The sequence below is a fragment of the Thalassophryne amazonica genome, chromosome 13 (assembly GCF_902500255.1).
Source record: "Thalassophryne amazonica chromosome 13, fThaAma1.1, whole genome shotgun sequence".
NCBI classification, from domain to species: domain Eukaryota; kingdom Metazoa; phylum Chordata; class Actinopteri; order Batrachoidiformes; family Batrachoididae; genus Thalassophryne; species Thalassophryne amazonica.
Window position 1 is genome coordinate 42,816,084 of NC_047115.1, and position 22,881 is coordinate 42,838,964.

At 42.9% G+C, this 22,881-nt stretch overlaps 1 protein-coding gene across 1 annotated transcript; it reads left to right on the forward strand.

The window, feature by feature from the left end:
- Positions 1-3,342: 3,342 nt before the first annotated feature.
- On the forward strand, positions 3,343-22,764 carry LOC117523756 (peroxisomal N(1)-acetyl-spermine/spermidine oxidase-like). The gene is made up of 10 exons (XM_034185369.1): positions 3,343-3,511; positions 3,894-4,070; positions 10,809-10,939; positions 11,063-11,244; positions 18,726-18,907; positions 19,090-19,259; positions 21,755-21,840; positions 21,940-22,052; positions 22,144-22,298; positions 22,418-22,764. Exons 1-10 carry the CDS (start codon positions 3,364-3,366, stop codon positions 22,568-22,570), a joined length of 1,497 nt encoding a protein of 498 aa, XP_034041260.1. The 5' UTR covers positions 3,343-3,363; the 3' UTR covers positions 22,571-22,764.
- Positions 22,765-22,881: the final 117 nt, after the last annotated feature.

Below are 22,881 nucleotides of genomic sequence, written 5' to 3' on the forward strand. Positions count from 1 at the left end.
GAAAACAGGTGAAGATCTGTGAGCAGCAATATGGTTTCATGCCGAGAAAGAGCACTACAGATGCAATGTTTGCTCTGAGAATACTGTTGGAAAAGTACAGAGAAGGACAGAAAGAGTTACATTGTGTGTTTGTGGACTTAGAAAAAGCTTATGATAGGGTGCCAAGAGAAGAGTTGTGGCATTGTATGAGGAAGTCTGGAGTGACAGAGAAGTATGTTAGGGTAGTGCAGGACATGTACAAGAATAGTGTGACAGCGGTGAGATGCGCAGTCGAAATGACAGACTCATTCAAGGTGGAGGTGGGATTACACCAAGGATCAGCTCTGAGTCCTTTCTTGTTTGCAGTGGTGATGGACAGGTTGACAGATGAGATCAGACAGGAGTCCCCATGGACTATGATGTTTGCAGATGACATTGTGATCTGTAGTGAGAGTAGAGAGCAAGTTGAGTCTAGTCTGGAGAAGTGGAGATATGCTTTGGAGAGAAGGGGAATGAAAGTCAGTAGAAGCAAGACTGAGTACATGTGTGTGAATGAGAGGGAGCCCAGTGGAATAGTGCAGTTACAAGGAGTAGAAGTGGTGAAAGTAGATGAGTTTAAATATTTGGGATCAACTGTTCAAAGTAATGGAGAGTGTGGTAGAGAGGTGAAGAAGAGAGTGCAGGCAGGGTGGAGTGGGTGGAGAAAGGTGGCAGGAGTGATTTGTGACCGAAGAATATCAGCAAGAGTGAAGGGGAACATTTACAAAAAAGTAGTGAGACCAGCTATGTTGTATGGTTTAGAGACAGTGGCACTAACAAAAAGACAGGAGGCAGAGCTGGAGGTGGCAGAGCTGAAGATGTTGAGATTCTCTTTGGGAGTGACAAGAATGGACAAGATTAAGAATGAACATATCAGAGGGACAGCTCAGGTGGGACGGTTTGGAGACAAAGTCAGAGAGGCGAGATTGAGATGGTTTGGACATGTGCAGAGGAGGGACCCAGGGTATATAGGGAGAAGGATGCTGAGGATGGAGCCACCAGGCAGGAGGAGAAGAGGGAGACCAAAGAGGAGGTTCATGGATGTGCTGAGAGAGAACATGCAGGTGGTTGGTGTGACAGAGGAAAATACAGAGGACAGGGTGAGATGGAAACGATTGATCTGCTGTGGTGACCCCTAACGGGAACAGCCGAAAGACAAAGAAGAAGATATATATATATATATATATATATATATATATATATATATATATATATATATATATATATATATATATACACTCAACAAAAATATAAACGCAACACTTTTGGTTTTGCTCCCATTTTGTATGAGATGAACTCAAAGATCTAAAACTTTTTCCACGTACACAATATCACCATTTCCCTCAAATATTGTTCACAAACCAGTCTAAATCTGTGATAGTGAGCACTTCTCCTTTGCTGAGATAATCCATCCCACCTCACAGGTGTGCCATACCAAGATGCTGATTAGACACCATGATTAGTGCACAGGTGTGCCTTAGACTGCCCACAATAAAAGGCCACTCTGAAAGGTGCAGTTTTGTTTTATTGGGGTGGGATACCAGTCAGTATCTGGTGTGACCACCATTTGCCTCATGCAGTGCAACACATCTTCGCATAGAGTTGATCAGGTTGTCAATTGTGGCCTGTGGAATGTTGGTCCACTCCTCTTCAATGGCTGTGCGAAGTTGCTGGATACTGGCAGGAACTGGTACACGCTGTCGTATACGCCGGTCCAGAGCATCCCAAACATGCTCAATGGGTGACATGTCCGGTGAGTATGCCGGCCATGCAAGAACTGGGACATTTTCAGCTTCCAAGAATTGTGTACAGATCCTTGCAACATGGGGCCGTGCATTATCCTGCTGCAACATGAGGTGATGTTCTTGGATGTATGGCACAACAATGGGCCTCAGGATCTCGTCACGGTATCTCTGTGCATTCAAAATGCCATCAATAAAATGCACCTGTGTTCTTCGTCCATAACAGACGCCTGCCCATACCATAACCCCACCGCCACCATGGGCCACTCGATCCACAACACTGACATCAGAAAACCGCTCACCCACACGACGCCACACACGCTGTCTGCCAGCTGCCCTGAACAGTGTGAACCGGGATTCATCCATGAAGAGAACACCTCTCCAATGTGCCAAATGCCAGCGAATGTGAGCATTTGCCCATTGAAGTCGGTTACGACGACGAACTGGAGTCAGGTTGAAACCCCGATGAGGACGACGAGCATGCAGATGAGCTTCCCTGAGACGGTTTCTGACAGTTTGTGCAGAAATTCTTTGGTTATGCAAACCGATTGTTTCAGCAGCTGTCCGAGTGGCTGGTCTCAGATGATCTTGGAGGTGAACATGCTGGATATGGAGGTCCTGGGCTGGTGTGGTTACACGTGGTCTGCGGTTGTGAGGCTGGTTGGCTGCACTGCCAAATTCTCTGAAACGCCTTTGGAGACGGCTTATGGTAGAGAAATGAACATTCAATACACGAGCAACAGCTCTGGTTGACATTCCTGCTGTCAGCATACCAACTGCACACTCAAATCTTGCGACATCTGTGGCATTGTGCTGTGTGATAAAACTGCACCTTTCAGAGTGGCCTTTTATTGTGGGCAGTCTAAGGCACACCTGTGCACTAATCATGGTGTCTAATCAGCATCTTGATATGGCACACCTGTGAGGTGGGATGAATTATCTCAGCAAAGGAGAAGTGCTCACTATCACAGATTTAGACTGGTTTGTGAACAATATTTGAGGGAAATGGTGATATTGTGTATGTGGAAAAAGTTTTAGATCTTTGGGTTCATCTCATACAAAATGGGAGCAAAACCAAAAGTGTTGTGTTTATATTTTTGTTGAGTATATATATATATATATATATATATATATATATATATATATATATATATATATATATATATATATATGTATGTATATATATATATATATATATATATATATGTATGTATGTATGTATGTATGTATATGTTAATATTTACATTGTAGTCGTTAGTAAAACCCTATAATTATAATAACAGTAATTTATTCTTTTTTTCTTAACAGACATTCATAATTGATCTCGTACCGATCCGGATAAAGTGTAGTTTTTAGGCATATAAGACATTTCTCCACGTAACACGACATTGCACCAAAAAAAAAAAAAAAAAAAAAAAAAAAAATGGAACGCAGAATTCTTTGGTCAGATCATGCGGTTCTGATATCGAAGCACATTTTATTGTGAAACTCTTAAGCGGAAGATGATAGATTTTTTTTGTGTAACAGACAGTCCAGCGATAACGGAGAGACGCATAATGGCGATGACCAAGAAGCTGATCGTTATTTAACGTCCGTGAGTGCGATGAGTGTGGACGCTAAAATCGTTATAATAGGATGCGGAATAGCAGGTATAGCCGCTGCACAGCGCCTTCATAAATATGGTTTTCGCAATTTGCGCATTCTGGAAGCCACGCAAAGAAGCGGAGGGAGGATAAAAACTGGAAAACTGGGTGAGTTACCAAAAACGAGCGGAAAATCACTGTTTAACAAACTTAGAAAAAGTATAACCTCCTTTACAACAAAAATAGATAGCTATGATCCTTTCTTTAACGTTTCTGTTAAAAAAAAAAGTATGCAAGTTGTGCAACGATATCCTTGTTGATAAGCCTGCAATAAAATCAGTGACCACAATAATAGGCACACCTGTTCTGTGACATGGAGCTCCAGAACTGTAACTCCAACTTCAACTGCTTTAAATTTTTAACTACAGCTATTATTAATATTTGCTGCAATGCTGGTGTTTCTTCCAGATACGATCAAACAATGGGTGTGTGTGTATTTAAAATGTTCTCATAAGCATAGATAACAAGAAACCTCTTTCTTTTTCTGCAGGTAATAACATCATTGAGATTGGGGCAAACTGGATCCATGGCCCGTCTGAGGAGAACCCAGTGTTTCGTCTGGCCCGTCACTATGGGCTTCTGGATCCAGAGGCCCTCACCCCTGAGAACCAGGCTATCGACATAGAAGGACATCCACCTTGGATTTCCATCTGGTTTACCAGTTCAGGTCACCCAATGTTTCACACAGCATACTTATTTCAGTTGACACATAGAAGACACAACTGGAAACAAAACTAAATTAGATTAGATGACATTTTATTGATCCCTGTCAGGTAAATTGAGGTTTCAACAGCATTGTATAGCAGCACACAGGCCAAGAAGCACAGAGTATCAGAAGTGAAAGTAAAAAAGAAAAGAACATTTTAAAAATATTAGTATAAATACATGCTATAAATACCAGACATACTGATCAATGCTGGTTTACTGGCTACCGTCAGGCTGCAGGTGCTATGTAGTGATGTTAAGCTCGAGTCAGGCTGCTCGACACAGCATCGAGTTTTTTGAACCAGAAGTTTCAGTGAGCAGCGTTTCGAGCACGCCCCATCACGTGACCACTGCGAGCAAGGCCTCGTTACGTCACACCACGTGTCGAACTTCGCGGAAAATTCGAATAATCTGGGCATTTCAATACGACCCGCCAAGTATTTAAATGAGATCTGAATTGCAGCTCAAACTGTGGGTTTGTGAGAGGAGGAGACTGTTAGCGACACTGTTATTGCCAATTACCATGTGAATCGGAGCCAGGGAAAGCATTAGTTTATGTTTAGGTCTCGTTTAGAGTTCATTTAGTATCATTAGCTACATACACATAGGATCTAACATAGACACACACACACCATACACAACAGACATCCATTCATATACATTTATTCACACATTACATCAACATAGGTTAGACTATATATATTCTAGGTAGATCAGAGACTGAGCTGAGTGACTGAAGAGCTGTGATTTTGTTGAAGTGAAAGGTGTGAGAAATGTGAGTGTGTGTGTGAGAGAGTGAGTAGGTGTGAGGAAGGGACATGGAGGAGCCAGTTCCAAAAAGAGCACGATCAGTTGCTTGGGAGAACTTTGATCTAATAAGCCCCCAAAAGGTCAAGTGCTTGATTTGTGCTCAAGAGTTGAGGTACAGTAACAATACGTCTTCAATGCTGCAGCACCTGAGGTCCAAACATCCCGAGACATCAGTGGCTGCTGCTTCTGTTGCTGCTCCTGGAGCAGGAATCAGGCCATGTAAGCTGTATTTTATTCTTTATCTAAGATTAAAACATACTCATAAACAAAAATAGCTCAGCATGTCATACTGTATTTCCATTAAAGGCAGACAAGCTGATTTGGATGAGGCACTGGTGGACTATGTTGTGGAAGATGCACATCTGTTCAAAATAGTGGAGAGCAAAGCCTTCAGGGCTTTACTACAAATGTTTGACCCAACATATGCCTACCTCCAGAGGAGAAGACTGGCTCAAATACTGGGTGACACGAGTCGCAGTCTATCCCAATTTACAGAGAATGGCAAAAAATGTCGATGCCAGCAACATCAGTGTCTTGCGAGCGGGTCTTCTCCAAAGCTGGAGAGGTAGTGAGGCAGAAGAGGAGCCGATTAAAGTCCAGCACCGTTGAAATTATTCTTTTTTTTAATAAAAATTGTTGAAAGTTGCACAATCACCGTCTCTTATCCCGTCTATTCTAATTTACAAATTACAGCAACATAAGCACCAGTTGCAGAAGCACATGCCTTTCTCACTTTTCCCGTCACATTTTATCCAAATATAGTTTGAGGAATGATAACACAAATCTACATATAGTCTACAATAAAGGCTTTCATAACCATTATGTGTGCATCTGTAGGGAATATTTATTACATTAAAAAGACACAATAATACATATGACATTTTTTTTAATTATTATTATTTTTCAAGAACAAACCACATCAGTCATGAATTAATGCAAACATTTGTCAGGGCACTCACTCAAGGTAATTCTCAAAGCAATCCAGCAGATGTCACCCTTCAAACGGTATCAAACACGTCGAAGCAGTGTGTCGATTTTCAGCCAGCTGTGTTGCAGTGGCTCATTGGTTCATGAGGCTTCGAAATTGCCATCGCTAGTGCTATGTGGCTGCACACCAATGCGGGACTCCAGAACACAGATGTTGGAATAATAAAAGGCTTTATCTTAAGGCGTAGCAGGGATTCAGTACACAGTATGGCAGGCAGAGAGGCAGAGGTACACACAATCGAGAGGCTGAGGCGTGGTCTAGGCGAGCAGAGGTCAAAACACAGCATGACAAAGTACAAGGGCTAAGACAAAATCCAAAAATACAAAGCGAGTCAAAAATACAGAGGCAACAGGACAAGAAACAAAGGCTGGAACGTGGATAGCAAGATCACAACGAACTGGCACTGGAGTGAGGGAACTGAGGGGCTTAAATAACAGGTGATGTAATCAGTGTAACAAGAGGCAGGTGTAAGTGAAGGTTCTGGAAGGAAGTGTGGTCTGGTGAAGCAAAGAAGAGTGAAGAGAGTCAAGAGGATGAGTGAGTGAAAAACAAAGTGGTGCAAAGCAAGAGGAGTAAGTGACAGAAAACCACTGGTGAAAATATAATGTGCCCAAAGACCAACAAAAGGACATGTGTCCAAAATAAAGGGGAAACTAGGAAACTGACTGACAGACCTAGAAAGAGAACAAGAACAATAAAATTCTATAACCAAAACTAGAACAGGACTGAACATGACTGAAGGATACATGCAATATCAAACTCAAGACAATAAAATAGAAAAGGTTAACAAAAACTAAAGCAGAACTCAACATGGCTGAAGTATTAAAGTAGCAGCAAAACCATGATAATAAAATAGTAAATCAAACTAAGGGTTGAACAAGAAATAAATGATAACCAGAAAACCATTAATGCAATAAATAACAAAAGATAAACCCTAACAGAAAACAGGACCACTGACAACAGGAACATAACCAGATAATGAGAAACCAAAACCAGATAATACCAAAACATAATGAAAAGAAATAACCACAACCAAGATAACATTTAAATAACTAAAGTACAATCGTGTGAAAAATAAAACATAAAAATCATCAGAGAAGACCTGGACAGGGAAAAACCCAGACATAAACCCTGGACCAGGACGGAATCTGACAGGCTACTACTGTTCCTCTCATTCCCGTCCTTTGTCTTCCTGTCACTCCTCCTCCCTCTGAGTGAGGAGTTGTGCAGTCTGATGGCCTGAGAGACAAAGGAGTTTTTAAAGGAGTTTTTCAGTCTGTTGGTCCTGCACTTGGGAAGGAGCTAGAGTGGCCAGACATCCTCCTTTTTGTCACAAATTGAGATGGTTTCTGACGTTGTTATTGACAGTCCGGCTTCAGTTTTGAAATGCGTGTTTGAAACATGCATTTTTAATACACTCATTTCAAAACTGAAGCTGGACTGTCAATAACAATGCAGAAAACCATCTCAATTTGTGGCAAAAAGGAGGACGCCTGGCCACTCTTGAAGGTGCAGTCTGTGGCTGAAGAGTCTCTGCTGGTTGCTGATGATGGTGTGCAGAGGGTGATATAATAAAATAGTCAAATGGTGAATATAAATATTAACCAGACACTTCTCCCGAGGCAACCATTATTCAGGTAACAGCAGCCTTCTGTGGTCCTCACAAAACAATTCTGAAAAAAGAAATTCCAGTTTAACAATAAAGGAATGCTGTTACAAAAGCCAGCAACATTCCATACTACTACTGCCAGTATATTGAATATTAACTGTACTCTGCAACATGTTGGGAACATAAGTTATATTTTATCTTCTGTACAAAGTGTACAGAGATAACAAACACTGTTACTGATAAAAAGTAAGTGGCCAAATCAGGATCAAAATGGCATTTATGCAGCATAGATAGAAGAGAATGTGCCACAGAATTGTATAAGCGTTCATTAGAATTTTAATGCGACTTCTTTAATTACACACACACACACACACACACACATATACAGTAAAACTTGCATATAATGGATTCATGTGGACCAGCAAATTTTGTCCGTTATAATCGAAATCTATAAAATGGACAAAATCCATTATATGTATGTAATGGACTAATTACAGTCAGGAGGCGCTGAATGATCTACAGAGAATCCTGAATCGGGACCTGCCTTAGTTAATGACCGGGTCAAAACTTTGTCTGAAAAAAGTAAATGCTTCCCTTAAATAAGTGCCAGGCATTATGTGCATTAAAAAGATTACATTTTCTAAGGCCTCTGCAGAGTGGTACCTTGAAATCCTAAAGCCTGATTTATGCTTCTCCAGCTCCATAACGCTGTGGCTATTCAATGACGTTGAGGTGTGCATTGCCCTTTAAAGTTCTCCATCGCATCTTTATACAGTTAGCTGCAGGAACAGTGGATTTTTCTGGATTAATTTGTCCCTTAAGGAGCTCCACTTCTTTATGCAATCATCAACCTCCAAAGCAATAGTACTTACAATTTCTCACTTTTCCCGTCACATTTTATCCAAATATAGTTTGAGGAATGATAACACAAATCTACATATAGTCTACAATAAAGGCTTTCATAACCATTATGTGTGCATCTGTAGGGAATATTTATTACATTAAAATTTCCTCCATGAATTGCAGGTCATTTGAGCATCTTTATCCGACTTTGTGTTGTGAAGTTGGTCGTATTTGCTGCCAAACATATTTGATCCATGATCGAAATGTAATCGGTGGGCGCACTACAAAAACTTTTAAAATAAGATGAGAGAGGAAGGAGTGAAAACATAAAAGTGACCAATCACAGCCCTTTGCGGTCTCCGATTTAGCAGGTGCATGGGTTCGCAGCCCCACAGAGGGCTCTGATCTGAAGCTCTTTGGTTCACCACATCCAGGGATATGTGTGAAACTTAACATCATGTTACAGTGCAGGCAACAAGCAGCATTTTGTTAATAATCACTTGCCTTGAATTGCACCCTGCCTCGTTAAGGTCCCGTGTCTGAGCATGGTTCGAAAAAAATAAACGGCCAGTCTTTTAATCATGGAAATAGGGTACCCAGGTTCCTGGAATCGTGAGTGTCAGTGCTGAACTTCATTTCATACCTCTGTTACTGTGCACGTCCAGACTGCTCTGTCCGGTATATGCGACAGGCTTTTAATGGAACTACATTACATGGGATGTTTTGCCCGATGTGAGCGAAAATAAGTTATACAAAATTCATTATATACAGTGTTCATTAAGTGGAAAACCATACAAAAGTTTCAGGAGGCATGAGGAATTCAAGCAGTGGTTTGGTACACAGTGAGACAGTCACCCAGGCGGAGGTAACAGACAGACGAGAGGCAGAGATATCATACAAAAAATAAGCAGAGTTCCAAAAACAGCGAGATAGAGTTCAGTGGCTGTGACAAAAGCAAGGTCCAAAAACATAGCAGGGTTGAACACGGCAAGGCGGACAGAACAGTGACCAGGCTGGAACAATGGCAGAAACACAAAGCAAAAACTACAACAAACTGGCAAAAACATGAGAAACACAATGGGCACAGATGGTTATTAGAGAATTGAGATACAGGTGTCTGAGAACAATTAGCAAGGAGGCGTGGCAAACAGAAGGGACCCAGACTAAACCCCAAACACCAGACAAGAGCATGCAGTCAGATAAACACAAAGCAGACAGAACCTGAATAAAAGATAAACCCAAAGCCAACAGTGAACATTGGTATTGATATTTTTCACCTGTTTCTGAAATTTTATGGACCAAACAACTAATTAAAAAAAAAAATTGTAAAATAAATGAAATACCATTTTTAGAATGCAAGGTTAAAAGTTATTGGTAGAATTTTGTTGGGAAAGTGAAATGCACGGACCCACGCCAGGGGGCGTAAATGAACGGCCAATAGGAATTAAAATAAATAATGTATTATGCAAATGTGCAACAAAACCAAATATGCTAAAGTCAATCAGTAACCAAAAAGGTGATGCGTGGGCAGGCCCGAGGGTAGGCGACGCCTATCCAGAGAAGAGCCGGGACGCACGAAGTTCCACCGCCAATGGAGACCTGCAACACACCAGAACCGCCAAGTCCTGATTCCCCCAGATGGCCACCGCTCGTGGCTGCCAGACCTGGTACTGCTGGCAGGAACAAAAACAGGTTAGGGTGGGTGTGTGAACACCCAGCAAACAGTCAGCAACTCACAGAAATCCTCTTGTAGGAATAAATCCAAATACTCCCAGAGTGCAGAGGAAAAACTGGAGGACGTGCAGTGTTAATTGTTATACTTAGTAAGTCAGAAGTGAGGAGTGGAGACGCCAACTCCTCCAACTTCCACAAACTTGGCTACAAGCTGCAAGTATAAGTCACAACTGCAAAGACTTCAGTTACAATGAATGTGCGTACGGCACAAAACGGCTGAGTCGGTTTACCTGCGTGGTAAGCTGATAACTCGGCAGAGTTATGGTGTCTTTCCCAGGCTTTTATGGAATGAGGTGATGAGTGATGACAGACAGCTGACAGCCAAATGGTGCACCTGGAGGATCCACCTGGCCAGTGCGCCCTCTGGAGCCCGAAAAGTGCCAACAGGCAGGGCGCCCTCTGGTGGTGGGCCAGCAGTACCTCCTCTTCGGGGGCCCACACAACAGAATTTATGGTTATGATTTACTGGTAAATTCACCAAATGATAATCAACTAATCCCGAAATAATCAACTGACTAATCAAAATTTGTTTGATTGATCAGTTAACATAAAAAATAAGAATAATAATCAAATCAGTTGCCTTAATTAACCAGAGCCTCAGATGTTGTAGTTGTTGTTTGCTGATCCTGTGTGTAGATTATCTGAAGCAATAAAAAGTAAGTAAATCTAATCATATTTGCTTTATCACTGTTTTGTGGATTCTGTAACGTTTGCAGGACAGAAGCTGAATACTGAAGACTGTTATCTTGCCCGAGAATTGTTTTTTGAACTGCTTCATGAGAGTTCAGAATTTCACCGTCAAGGAGGTGAACCATGTCCCAGTGTGGGTGATTTCATACGGTCAGAGGTACAGTGTCCTTTAAATGATTAACAGCTCTGCCATTGCGTTTGTGTGCTGCCACAATGTGAATGATTCTTGGAGTAACTTGAATCTTGCTGGAAAATAATTGGTATTTTGTGTTGTTTTCAGGCACGGCAGAGAGTCGCAGAGAGGTGGACAGTAGAGGCTAGCAGGGCTCTGCGACTGTGTGTGATCAGTAACATGCTGAAGGTGGAGTGCTGTGTTAATGGGACTCACACTATGGATGACGTGGGACTGGGAGCCTTTGGCCTGTACAAGAATCTGCCTGGAGTGGACTGTACATTCTCAGGGTAACACATGAGTCAATACTGCACCGAACATTTACTGAGATATTAAGGTTGAATTAAAATCATAAAATTAATCTTGTTTTGCATTTGCATGTAAGTTTTGAATGTGTTCTGGGTACAATAACAGACAACTCAACCTTTATTTCTAAAGCACATTTAAAATTATATACAGCACAAAAGTGCTGTACATAATTAAAAAAATGGGCACCAAGTTACTCCCAATTGTAAATAAATAAATTAATATTAACAAAAAAATGTAACAGGCAATAAAACAAATAAAAGAAAAGAGAGTTCAAGACCTTGAACAGGTCCTGAGGCTTATGGCAATTATTTCTGACTAAAGTAAAGAAGTAGGTTGCTTTGGCAGCTTTGACACCTCTCTGATAAGCAAACATACAGCCATGAAGAATTTGTCGAGATACGAGATAATTTTTCTCCATTTTCTCTCAGCGCGTCTACACGCGCGTCTGAGTGCACACATTGACTCATTTAACCACGGCTGTGAGCGTGGTTTAGAGCACCTTGGCCTAAGAGGAGCGACACAGTCCAAGATCTGTGTGCATGTGGAGTTAAAGACAGCAAAATCTCATCTGCACTGAGACCACATTTTCCAGAAAGTGCACACAAAAAGAATCATTAATAAAAACAGTGGAAAACTGTGTGGCAGTCAGAGGGTTAATAGTACGCCGGTGGCACTCGGGGGCAGGTGGTTTATCCGCCGAACACAGAAACGTCAAAGTGAAAAACACAGGTAGATGGTCAGATAAACACATAGCTGGACAGATTTCATTAATAGAGACAGATAAACCATAAGACAACACAAGATCTAAGAAATGCCTTTTTTCACGAGTCGAGCCAGACACGCAGTGGGTAAAATTAAAGGAACTCAATCAGGTTTAAAAAGTCCTTGACCAGAGGACAGGATTCACAACAGACGTATATTAAAATCACCAGAGATTAAAATCTGATCGTATTTCACCACGATCCCGGACAGAAAGTCTGCAAACTCACTTATAAAGTCCATATATTTTGCTGGACAAGTATCATTCCAAGGTCATGCAGGTCAGGTGAATTGGTGACTCCAAATTGACCGCAGGTGTGTGTGAGCATATGGGTGTTGGTGGCCTGTTCAGGGTGTACCCCACCTCTCGACCAGTGATAGCTGGGATAGTCTCCAGCCACCCTGACCCTTAACTGGAATAAGCAGGTTTTGTTGGGATTTTATCTGGTTGGGTTGTTTTGGAGATTTTGGTTAGGGTTCTGCCCCATGTCCTTCCTGTCCAGTCTTCCTCTGTCTGGTTGCTTCCCAGGTTCTCGGTGTGTGTGTGTGTGTGTGTGTGTGTGTGGAAATGAGCATGGGTGAGTCTTCCTCTGTCTGGCTGCTTCCCAGGTTCCAGGTATGCGTGTGTGCAAATGTGATTGTCTCCCTGTCGGTCTCGTATGAGCGTGTGTGTGTTCCCGAAGGTGTGTCAGGGGTTTTCTTCCCTTCGTGTCTCTTTCTCCTGACTCGCGCGCCGTTGCCATGGTCACACTTGACAGTCGTGCGAGGTGTTACCATTGTTTGCTGAGAGGGCTCCGCCCTTTTTGCTTCTCTCATATTGATTCTGTTCTCTTTCCCTCCTTATGGTTTAGAATCTCCGTTTTCACTGTTTCAGATTATGTGTATCTGTTTATCTGCTCTGGTGTTATGTCACATTTCTCGTCACATTGTGTAGTCTTGGTTTTCTTGTTGGATGTGAAGCTCTAGTGTTTTTCCTCCCGCTCATTTTCTCCACCTGTGTTTCCCCGTGCTTCACGTAATTCCCACACCTGTTAATCTGGTAGCGGTTATTTAAGTCACACCTAAGTTTTTGTTTGTTGCCGGTCATTTGGTTTTTGTCCCTGTGTTCCCACACGTTCCTGGTGCCTGTGTCTGTCTTATGTGCGGTTCCGTCTGCACCTGTGTAAGTCCATCTCTCACTGTCGCATTTTGACAGTCGCTTTTTCTTACTTCTTTGTTTTGCTGCCTCGTCAGACTCTTGTGTTATTTGGTATTTTGTCTTCATCTTTGATCCTGCCACTATTTTGTAATCACCATAAAAGTGACAAATCACCACCTTTTGCGGTCTAAACTTGTCACTCTAAACTTAACCTTGATATTCTGATCAACGCCACCTTAAAGGGAACATTTGACATTTTTCAACCTGGCCTCTATTTTTAGAAGTTGTGGGGTTCTTCTTTTCACTCCAGACAAAAATGAATTTAATCAGTGCAGTATTGATTCAGAATGCAAGCATAGTCACAGGCTAACTGGATGTGTTTTTGTCTCAATGAAGAGAACAACCCCACAGATTCTAAGACTAGAACCCAGGCTGAAAAATGTTGAACCTCCCCTTTAAATTCTCTTCATCCTTTTTCATTTGTTTCCAAGCCCTACACCATTCCAGACTGCACCGCCATATGCAACTGTTAGGGGTGTAACGATTCATCTACTACATCGATGTATCGATTTATATTCCTACGATCCAACTACATCGATCTGTGCTCGGCAAGTTGGCCTTCCGGACGACATCGATCTCATATTGTTTTCAAAGGTAATAAATCGATTGTATCAATACTAGTAAATAACGCACAGCAGATTTTATATAGGTGTGTTTTTGTTTGCGCTTTTAATGATAAAGAGGTTAAACGTTACTTGATTCAGTCTGCCTGTCTGTGGCATCATCACCATGACAAAGAAAAAGCCAGCAAGCAAAAAACTGGAGTCCAGTGTGTGGAAACCCTTTGGCTTTTGCAAAGATGGAGATGTTCTAAATAAGTCGCTCGCTATTTGCAGGATATTTAAAGTTTATGTAAAATAGCAACACGACAAATCTCTCCAAACTCCAACTAAGGCGCCATGAGATTTCACACAACGCTGAACGAGTAGCAATAACAACGGATGGATGATCCGGAGTGGAAAATGAAGACCTTTCTTCTGCAAACCAGAGTTTTAAATGAAGCTCATACTAGTAAAAATAAATAAATTGGAACGCTACTGCGTGAAGTCTGCACGGAATGGAAAATCTCAGACAAAAATCCTGCCATCCTCACAGATAAAGCCAGCAGCATGAATGCAGCTGTACAGAGAAGCCCAGGTATTTATTTCACCATCACGTTGGTTGAATTTTTGGCGAAAAAGTTACTGAATCGATTTCAATTCACTGAATCATTTCAGATCGTATTGTTCTAAATAAACCGAGATCGTCTTTGAATTGTATCAGCAACCATGAATTGTGATATGAATCGAATCGTTGTTAAAATGAATCCCATAGCAACTGTGTTTTTACTTAATGGTGGTAGTTGGTTGTGGTTGCGGAGTACTTTTTTGCCAGGTAATTATAAAATTTACAGGAATATAAAGTGTTGTGTGTTGGGGGGTGTGGCTGGACATTTTGGTGTTCTTTTCTTTGCTCTCCAGGTGACATGAAAACTGATTTGTCTGGGGAGAAGGTGCTGGCTGAAGAGTCCTTCACCCTCATCAACATCATGTGCAGCACCTGTGAATGGTGCTCACATGCAGCCTTAAAGACTTTCAGCTGAAGCAGATAATTGGATGGCGTTCTGCATTTAAGTCATGTGTGATTCAAGCAGAACTGCCGGGAACCCGACCTTGTGATGTTCGTTTGTGAGACGCTGAGGACCGCGCCTGGGTTTGACACATCGAGCCCGTGAAGCAGGAAGGGTGAGGGACACATGCTGTCAGCACACATCAGAGGTGATTAAGTGTTTGACTAATTGTTGATAGTAACTTGGTATTTTGTTACGCAGTATACTTGAATTGTGATGAGAATTGTGCAGCTTGCTTCTCACTGCTGTGGCGTGCGGACAAGTGATCCTCCACCTGTTGTGAGAAGCTGCTAATTTGCATAAAGCTTAAAATACAGACCTGAATGTGTTGCTGATAGTGTGTGTCTTTTGAAGGATATTAGTTGTAACTGCCGACTTACCTCACCTCTTCTATGCTTCGCAGAGAGTCGGTTTGTCGTGTCCACCTGGGGGGTGTTTGGCGGTGGTAGTGGGTCCAGGAGCGCCGGACTTCGATCCTTTTGGCCGCTGGAGAGCGTGCCAGCCTTCACTCCACCAGAAGGACGCTGTTTTGGTTTTTACACTTTCTTGTGCACCAGCGGGTGAAATAAATAAATTGTTTTTGTTATTGGAACCGCTTTCTGGTTATTTTTAGCGCTGGGTTCCGTCTGATGCAGGTCCGCTCCTCAACCCGCGTCGACACATAACAGTAGTTCCCGGCCATTCCATAATGGACCCAGTGGCAGAGGTGGTTCCTTTTGCCGAAAAAGTTCAAGAACACTTGGAGAAAATATGGGAGCAATTACAGCATCTCGCAAACCAAATTAAACAAACAGACGCCCGTGTTATGGAGCTTGCAGTGCAAGCCGTTCCGCTTCCTGCTGCTCCAGCTGCGGCACCATCGATACCGGTGCAGATAACTCCGTCACCCAGAGATTCGGCGTCCGAACCGATTATTAGTCATCCGGTGAAAACGAATACCGTTGCCCAACGGTTGCTGAATCTCAGGCAGGGGAGGCGGAGTGCGGCGGAGTATTCCTTGGACTTCCGGATTTTTTCTGCTCAGTCAGGTTGGAACGCCACAGCTTTACGAGGAGTGTTTGTAGATGGGTTAAATGAGTCATTAAAAGACGAGCTGGCAGTCCGTGACGAGCCAAACGATTTAGATGAGCTAATATTGTTGGTGATTCGTCTAGATGATCGGATGAAGGAGCGTGGATGCGAGAGAGGGCGGCCATCAGAGCGGGTTTTTTCATCTCGGGGCTTTCCCCGACACAGATCTTCTTCGCCCCACTGAGGCTCCTCCGACGGGACCTCTGGCTCCTTTTGCTGACGAGCCCATGCAGCTCGGACGAGCGGAGGTTACTGTATTGCCCCGACATATAAGCGTCAAGAAAAATAATGGTGACGTATCTCCAGGTGTTCTGGGACAGGCAAAATAACAAAAAAAAAAAAAAAAAATCTGGTATGGGTTAATGTTTTGTTTTCCTTAAAAGGGGTTATAATTTGTTTGGGGAGTCAGAGGCGTGTCTGGTGGAGTGAATGTTAGGCGGTTAGAAGCCCGTCTGGGCTCACTTGATTGTTATTTCTTATGTGTTTTTATGTATTTTCTGTTTGGGTTGTTGGGTCGTTTTATTTTGTTGTTTTTTATTTCCCTACATCCCTAACCCCAACCTCACTTGCCCCAAGACCGTTTGTCTTGTGGGTTGTGGGGTGGTGCAGGTTGGTCACGCTGAGCGTTATCAGAAGACCTCTGCACCTAGGGGGGGGTGTTAGGGGCGTTTTTCTTGGTTTGGTTAGGGCCCGGTTCCACTCCAGCCTCGGTGAGCCTTTGTACCGTTTGTCATTGGTGTTGCCGGGGTGTGGTGCAGCGGAGACATACCTCAGTCGGAGGGGTGGGCCGATCTGTTGCCGTTCGCCATTTCGGTAGTTCCACCCCTCCCGAGAGGCTGGGGTATGGTCGAGTTGGGGCACCGGACGTATTTACGGTTCTCCGCTGCGCCTTGGGGTTGGGGCTGGGTTAGTTTTTCCTGTTCCCTTCCCCGGCTTAATGTTTTGAGCCGCCGAGGGGCTCTGGGAGGGACCTGGGGTCTTTCGGGGTGCCGGGGAAGGTAACAGGGTTTACGGTCGTTTTATATCCCCCCGGGGTTGTTTTTGGTAGTCCTCCGGGGGTTGGATTTTGATTTTGTTTTGTTTCCTTCCGGGTTCCACCTCCAGGGTTGATGGGACGGTCCTCTGGGGGGGAATTGGCTTGGGGCCGACTAGCCAAGTGTGGCCGGGTCTGGGGTTCTGGGGTTGTGGGGAGGGTACCTCCTGGGGTTGATGGTACGGTCCTCTGGGGGGCGCCGTTTGCTCCATGTACACCTGGGGACCTTTGTGGGATTCTGGTTCTGGCTGTTCCTCCTGGAACTGGCGGTAAAGGCCTTCTGGGGGGGATTGGGCTCTGCAGGTCGTTCTGGGGGGGTTGTTTGTTATTTTTCTTTTATGCATTTATGTTTGTATTGTGTTTGTGGGGCTGTGTTGGGTTTTTGCGTTTGGGAGTTTTTCTTTTCTTCCCGGGGTTAGATGGGACGGTCCCCTGGGGAGGTTTTGGGTGGGTTTTGTGTTTTTTCTTGTGTGTTGGATTGTACTGGCGACTGTTTTGGGGTTTTTGTTGATGCCAGCCGGCCTTCCAGCTGCAGTGCCCTGTCCTGCTGTCTGTGGTGGACCTTAGGAGCGTGGTGCTGTCTGCTTCCTGACGAGGACCCCGGAGGGAGGTGCTGTTCTCGGGCCTGGTCTGTTCGGTCGCCGGGAGGCTTCCCGTTAAAGGGGGGGTACTGTTGTGTGTTGGGGGGTGTGGCTGGACATTTTGGTGTTCTTTTCTTTTCTTTGCTCTCCAGGTGACATGAAAACTGATTTGTCTGGGGAGAAGGTGCTGGCTGAAGAGTCCTTCACCCTCATCAACATCATGTGCAGCACCTGTGAATGGTGCTCACGTGCAGCCTTAAAGACTTTCAGCTGAAGCAGATAATTGGATGGCGTTCTGCATTTAAGTCATGTGTGATTCAAGCAGAACTGCCGGGAACCCGACCTTGCGATGTTCGTTTGTGAGACGCTGAGGACCGCACCTGGGTTTGACACATCGAGCCCGTGAAGCAGGAAGGGTGAGGGACACATGCTGTCAGCACACATCAGAGGTGATTAAGTGTTTGACTAATTGTTGATAGTAACTTGGTATTTTGTTACACAGTATACTTGAATTGTGATGAGAATTGTGCAGCTTGCTTCTCACTGCTGTGGCGTGCGGACAAGTGATCCTCCACCTGTTGTGAGAAGCTGCTCATTTGCATAAAGCTTAAAATACAGACCTGAATGTGTTGCTGATAGTGTGTGTCTTTTGAAGGATATTAGTTGTAACTGCCGACTTACCTCACCTCTTCTATGCTTCGCAGAGAGTCGGTTTGTCGTGTCCACCTGGGGGGTGTTTGGCGGTGGTAGTGGGTCCAGGAGCACCGGGCTTCGATCCTTTTGGGCGCTGGAGAGCGTGCCAGCGTTCACTCCACCAGAAGGACGCTATTTTGGTTTTTACACTTTGTTGTGCACCAGCGGGTGAAATAAATAAATTGTTTTTGTTATTGGAACCACTTTCTGGTTATTTTTAGCGCTGGGTTCCGTCTGACGCAGGTCCGCTCCTCAACCCGCGTCGACACATAACAATAAAGTATTTTAAAAGTAGTCCTAGTCCTGTTTAACATCAGTCGAAAAAGAATATTGATGATTAAACATTATACAAATACATTTTAATGTAAAATTATTAGTTTGTGTGTATTGAAAGGTTTTCTACACAGACAAAAAGGTCACTCCCACCAGATTATTTTCTATTACTAAATCAGTATAATTTAAACAGTATGTCATTTTCAGTGAAGTATTATTTTGTTTTGTTTTGTTTTTTGTTACAGCGGTTATGAAAGCCTAATCGACAACTTGATGTCAGAGCTGCCAGGTGATATAGTGACCTACAGACGACCCGTCCACTGTGTCCACTGGAATAATACACAGAAGAGACAAAGTCCTGTGGTGATTGAATGTGATGATGGAGAGAGAATTGCTGCTGATCATGTTATTGTCACAGTGCCTCTAGGTAGACTCATATTTCGGTTAAAATATAACAGAATACCACCCAGGCTCAGACATTTACAGTTTATAACATTATAATATATAAAATACTGGTGGACTGCAGCTTTAATAACAAGTTAGTTTGTCTTGAAAAAAAAAACATTAATTTAAACCACCATTAACTTACTCTAATGTGTGTTTTATCAGGATACCTAAAGAGGCACCATTCAACCCTCTTCAGGCCTCCACTCCCTCTGCACAAGCTGCACTCTGTGCAGAGACTCGGCTTTGGAACGAACAACAAAATGTTTTTGGAGTTTGATTCGCCGTGGTGGGATCCTGACTGTGAAGTGATATACCTGGTGTGGGAAGATGAGGTGAGAAATGAACAAAAGTATTTTGTGTGTGGTAAAGATATTTAAAGATAAAGAACTGACTGAACACATTTACATCTGAAACAAACGTTCTGAGCTTCATCTTTGTTGACATACGAGGTCTATTAGAAAAGAAACCGACCTTTTTATTTTTTTTCAAAAACTATATGGATTTGAATCACGTGCAATTACATCAGACAAGCTTGAACCCTCGTGCGCATGCATGAGTTTTTTCACGCCTGTCAGTTGCGTCATTCGCCTGTGGGCAGGCTTTGAGTGAGCACTGGTCCACCCCTGCCGTCGGAATTCCTTTGTCTGAGAACTTCCTGAGAGACTGGCGCTTTGCTTGATCAAAATTTTTTCAGAAACTGTAAGGCACATCCAAGTGGACACCATTCGAGAAATTCAGACGGTTTTCAGTGAAAATTTTAAGGGCTGATGAGAGATTATGGAGTGTTACTGTCGCTTTAAGGACTGCCCACGGAGCCGGACGGCGCACCGCGCCCCGAGCCGCCGTCGTCAGCCTGAAAAATTTTTCAAGCTGAAAAATTCCAAATTTAAGCCTCTGTTGACCCATGACGTCGTGAGAGAGCAGAGAAGTTTCAGAAGAGGTCGGGATCAGCAGTTTATCCGGACATTCCACTGGTAAAGGAGATTTTGTAATTAAAGACGTGCGGACGGATTCGTGCGTCGGCACCCAGCCGCTCATGGCGCGGCGCCACAGCAAAACACCTCCGTTGGAAGTCTCACAGGACAAGTTTGAACATGCCCAGCTGTTAAACAATTTCTCGGATACTCCCTCGACTGAAAGCCATCGAAAACCGCCTGAATCTTACGAATGGTTATCAATGGTTATCGCCCACAGGCGAATGACGCAACCGACAGGCGTGAAAAAACTCACGCATGCGCACGAGGGTTCAAGCTTGTCTGATGTAATCGCACGTGATTCAAATCCATACAGTTTTTGAAAAAATAAAAGGTCGGTTTCTTTTCTAATAGACCTCGTATCACTCATATTTTATGTAATGTAGTTCTGAAACAGTCCATTAATTGTCACCATAAAATAATTCTCTATTTTGATCAAATTACTTGATAAAAAAAAAATCAAGTTTGACTTGTTGCACTTTTTCAGATATCTATATTATAACAGCCAAGTGGCCTCTGTGTGTATGGCTTTGATCACGCAGAAACCGAGGAGAGCTGACATTTGCCTTTTGGTATGCTGATGAATTTTGGGTCAAGGATGAACACTGTGAAAACGGAAAGTTGAAAGGACAAATGTTTTTTAAGAACTTAGCAAATTTACCTAACTAGTAAACAATGGATGTTGTGCTCCAATGCACCGTGGGAGTTCAGGGATTTGAAGTTTTAAATGTTATTATTGTGGATCATGTTAGCATAGAAGTAGAGAGATGGACGGCCAACTTCTGATCTCGTAGGCTGATGATGTGCCACGTATGCGCGAGAGGACTTGGGGTTTTTTGCTCTGCAGCCAGCACTTCGTACACAGGTTTTATAAACTCCAATATTCTCCTGGGAATCGACAGTATCAAACAACACAAAATAAGGTTAAAGGTTTTGATCAATTAATCTGAATAATTCATTGAGCCTTACATTTTGCAGCTGCCCCAATTATCACTCACAAAGTCACTCTGCTCTCAAAATGAAAATGCATAGTCAATGCCGCACTGTCATTGCTGCAAAGGTTTATAAACAACCGGTTAGGTTGAAACATCAAGATATAACCCACATATGCCACACGTCGGGAATTATTCAGCTGAAATATATCTTATAGAAAATCTAGATCTTGTAGTCGATTAGCAACAAGGCAAGTTTTAAAAGACAGTTAAAGTCAGTTTTATTCAGTCAGCTAACACCACCCTTTTATTTGCTTTTATTTATTTTCTTATGTGATTTCTGGTCCAAAAGACTATCCTCTAGTCCATTATTTTCTTGTCTGAAACTTGGTGCTAAATTTGTTGTCATCTACACTTCTGTAGGGATACAGTTGCTATTTATTTTAATTTATTAAGATCTTATTGTTCGCTGTTCAATTTGTACTTATTTTATTTTATTGGTATCCCAGTGTAAAGCAATTACAGTGGGCCCTCGTTTATCGTGGGAGTTACGTTCTAAAAATAACCCGCGATAGGTGAAATCTGTGAAGTAGTCACCGTTATTTTTTTACAATTATTATAGATGTTTTAAGGCTGTAAAACCCCTCACCACTGTATTTACATAGTATATATAAAACTGGAACTCAGCACGCGATCGACTGTTAGACCTCAATCAAGTAGTTGGGCACACTGGGTCTAATTTAATGTGTTTGGATTTTGGACAGCAAATGTGTTGTGTCTTTAAACTCAAATAAGAGTTATAATTAGTAAACAGGTTTATTGAAAATTAAAAATTACTCTAATTTGCCACCATAATGTTTTGCACATTTGACCCAAAGAAGCCACTCCCACCAAAATATTGTTTGTCTTGTCGTGGCTCAGGAGCTCATGGTGGACCAAGTACCAGATATACACAGATCCTGGATAAAGAAGATGTTTGGCTTCACTGTGCTCAAACCTACCAAAAGGTCATCAACTCCTAAAAAATAAAACAGCTTGATTTACTTCATGAATTCAGAGTGCAGCAGACACACTATAACCTGTTCTTATTGTGGTTCACATTCCAGGTATGGCCATGTTCTGTGTGGCTGGATAGCTGGACATGAGGCAGAGTACATGGAGACGCTGTCTGAGCAGGAGGTCACGCACGCTGTCACGCAGCTCATCCGCCAATTCACAGGTGACTTTAAACAAGAAACCTTAAGGTGGTAATTTAGAACAATAATATTCTTTGTTTCTTGCCATGACAAGCTGTGTGTGTGTGTGTTTAGGGAACCCTGTCATCACGCCGAGGAGAGTCCTGTGCTCACAGTGGTTTCATGACCCCTGGACATGTGGCTCTTACACATATCCTGCAAAATTTTGTTCAGTGCAGGACTTTAACAACCTTGGGGAACCCTTGCCTACAACAGGAGAACAGTCTCAGGTACCTGTGCACATTCATGGTTAATATATATACTGTATACAAACTCACATTGAATTAACCAAGGACACTTTTTTCTCCCCAAAAACATTCTACTTGTAAAACTAGCTGTTTTGTTTCAGCCCTTTCAGGTCTTGTTTGCTGGAGAAAGTACTCATCCCTACTTCTACTCCACCGTCCATGGAGCTCTTCTCTCCGGCTGGAGAGAGGCTGAAAGACTCATCTCTCACTACTCCATCATTAGTCCATCTGAGCCACTCAGTTCCAAGCTCTAAGAAAAAGAAATGCCATGTTGATCATTTGAGAGGAGTTGTCAGATTCGGAAATCTACAACTTTTTAAAACCTTTAATATGAGTTCACTGAAACAGCATTCAAGTCATAGCAAAGATGGCAGGATTGTTTTGGTGACTCTTTGTGAAAGTCTGCTGCTTCTCATAATTTTCAAAAAAAATTCTAACGGCTGCTCCAGTTAGAATTTGCCAGAGCAGGGGCCTCATGTAGAACTTCTCCTTCTGCCTGGTGGCTCCATCCTCAGCATCCTTCTTCCCTGCATTGCCCCTCTGCACATGTACCAACCATTTCAAT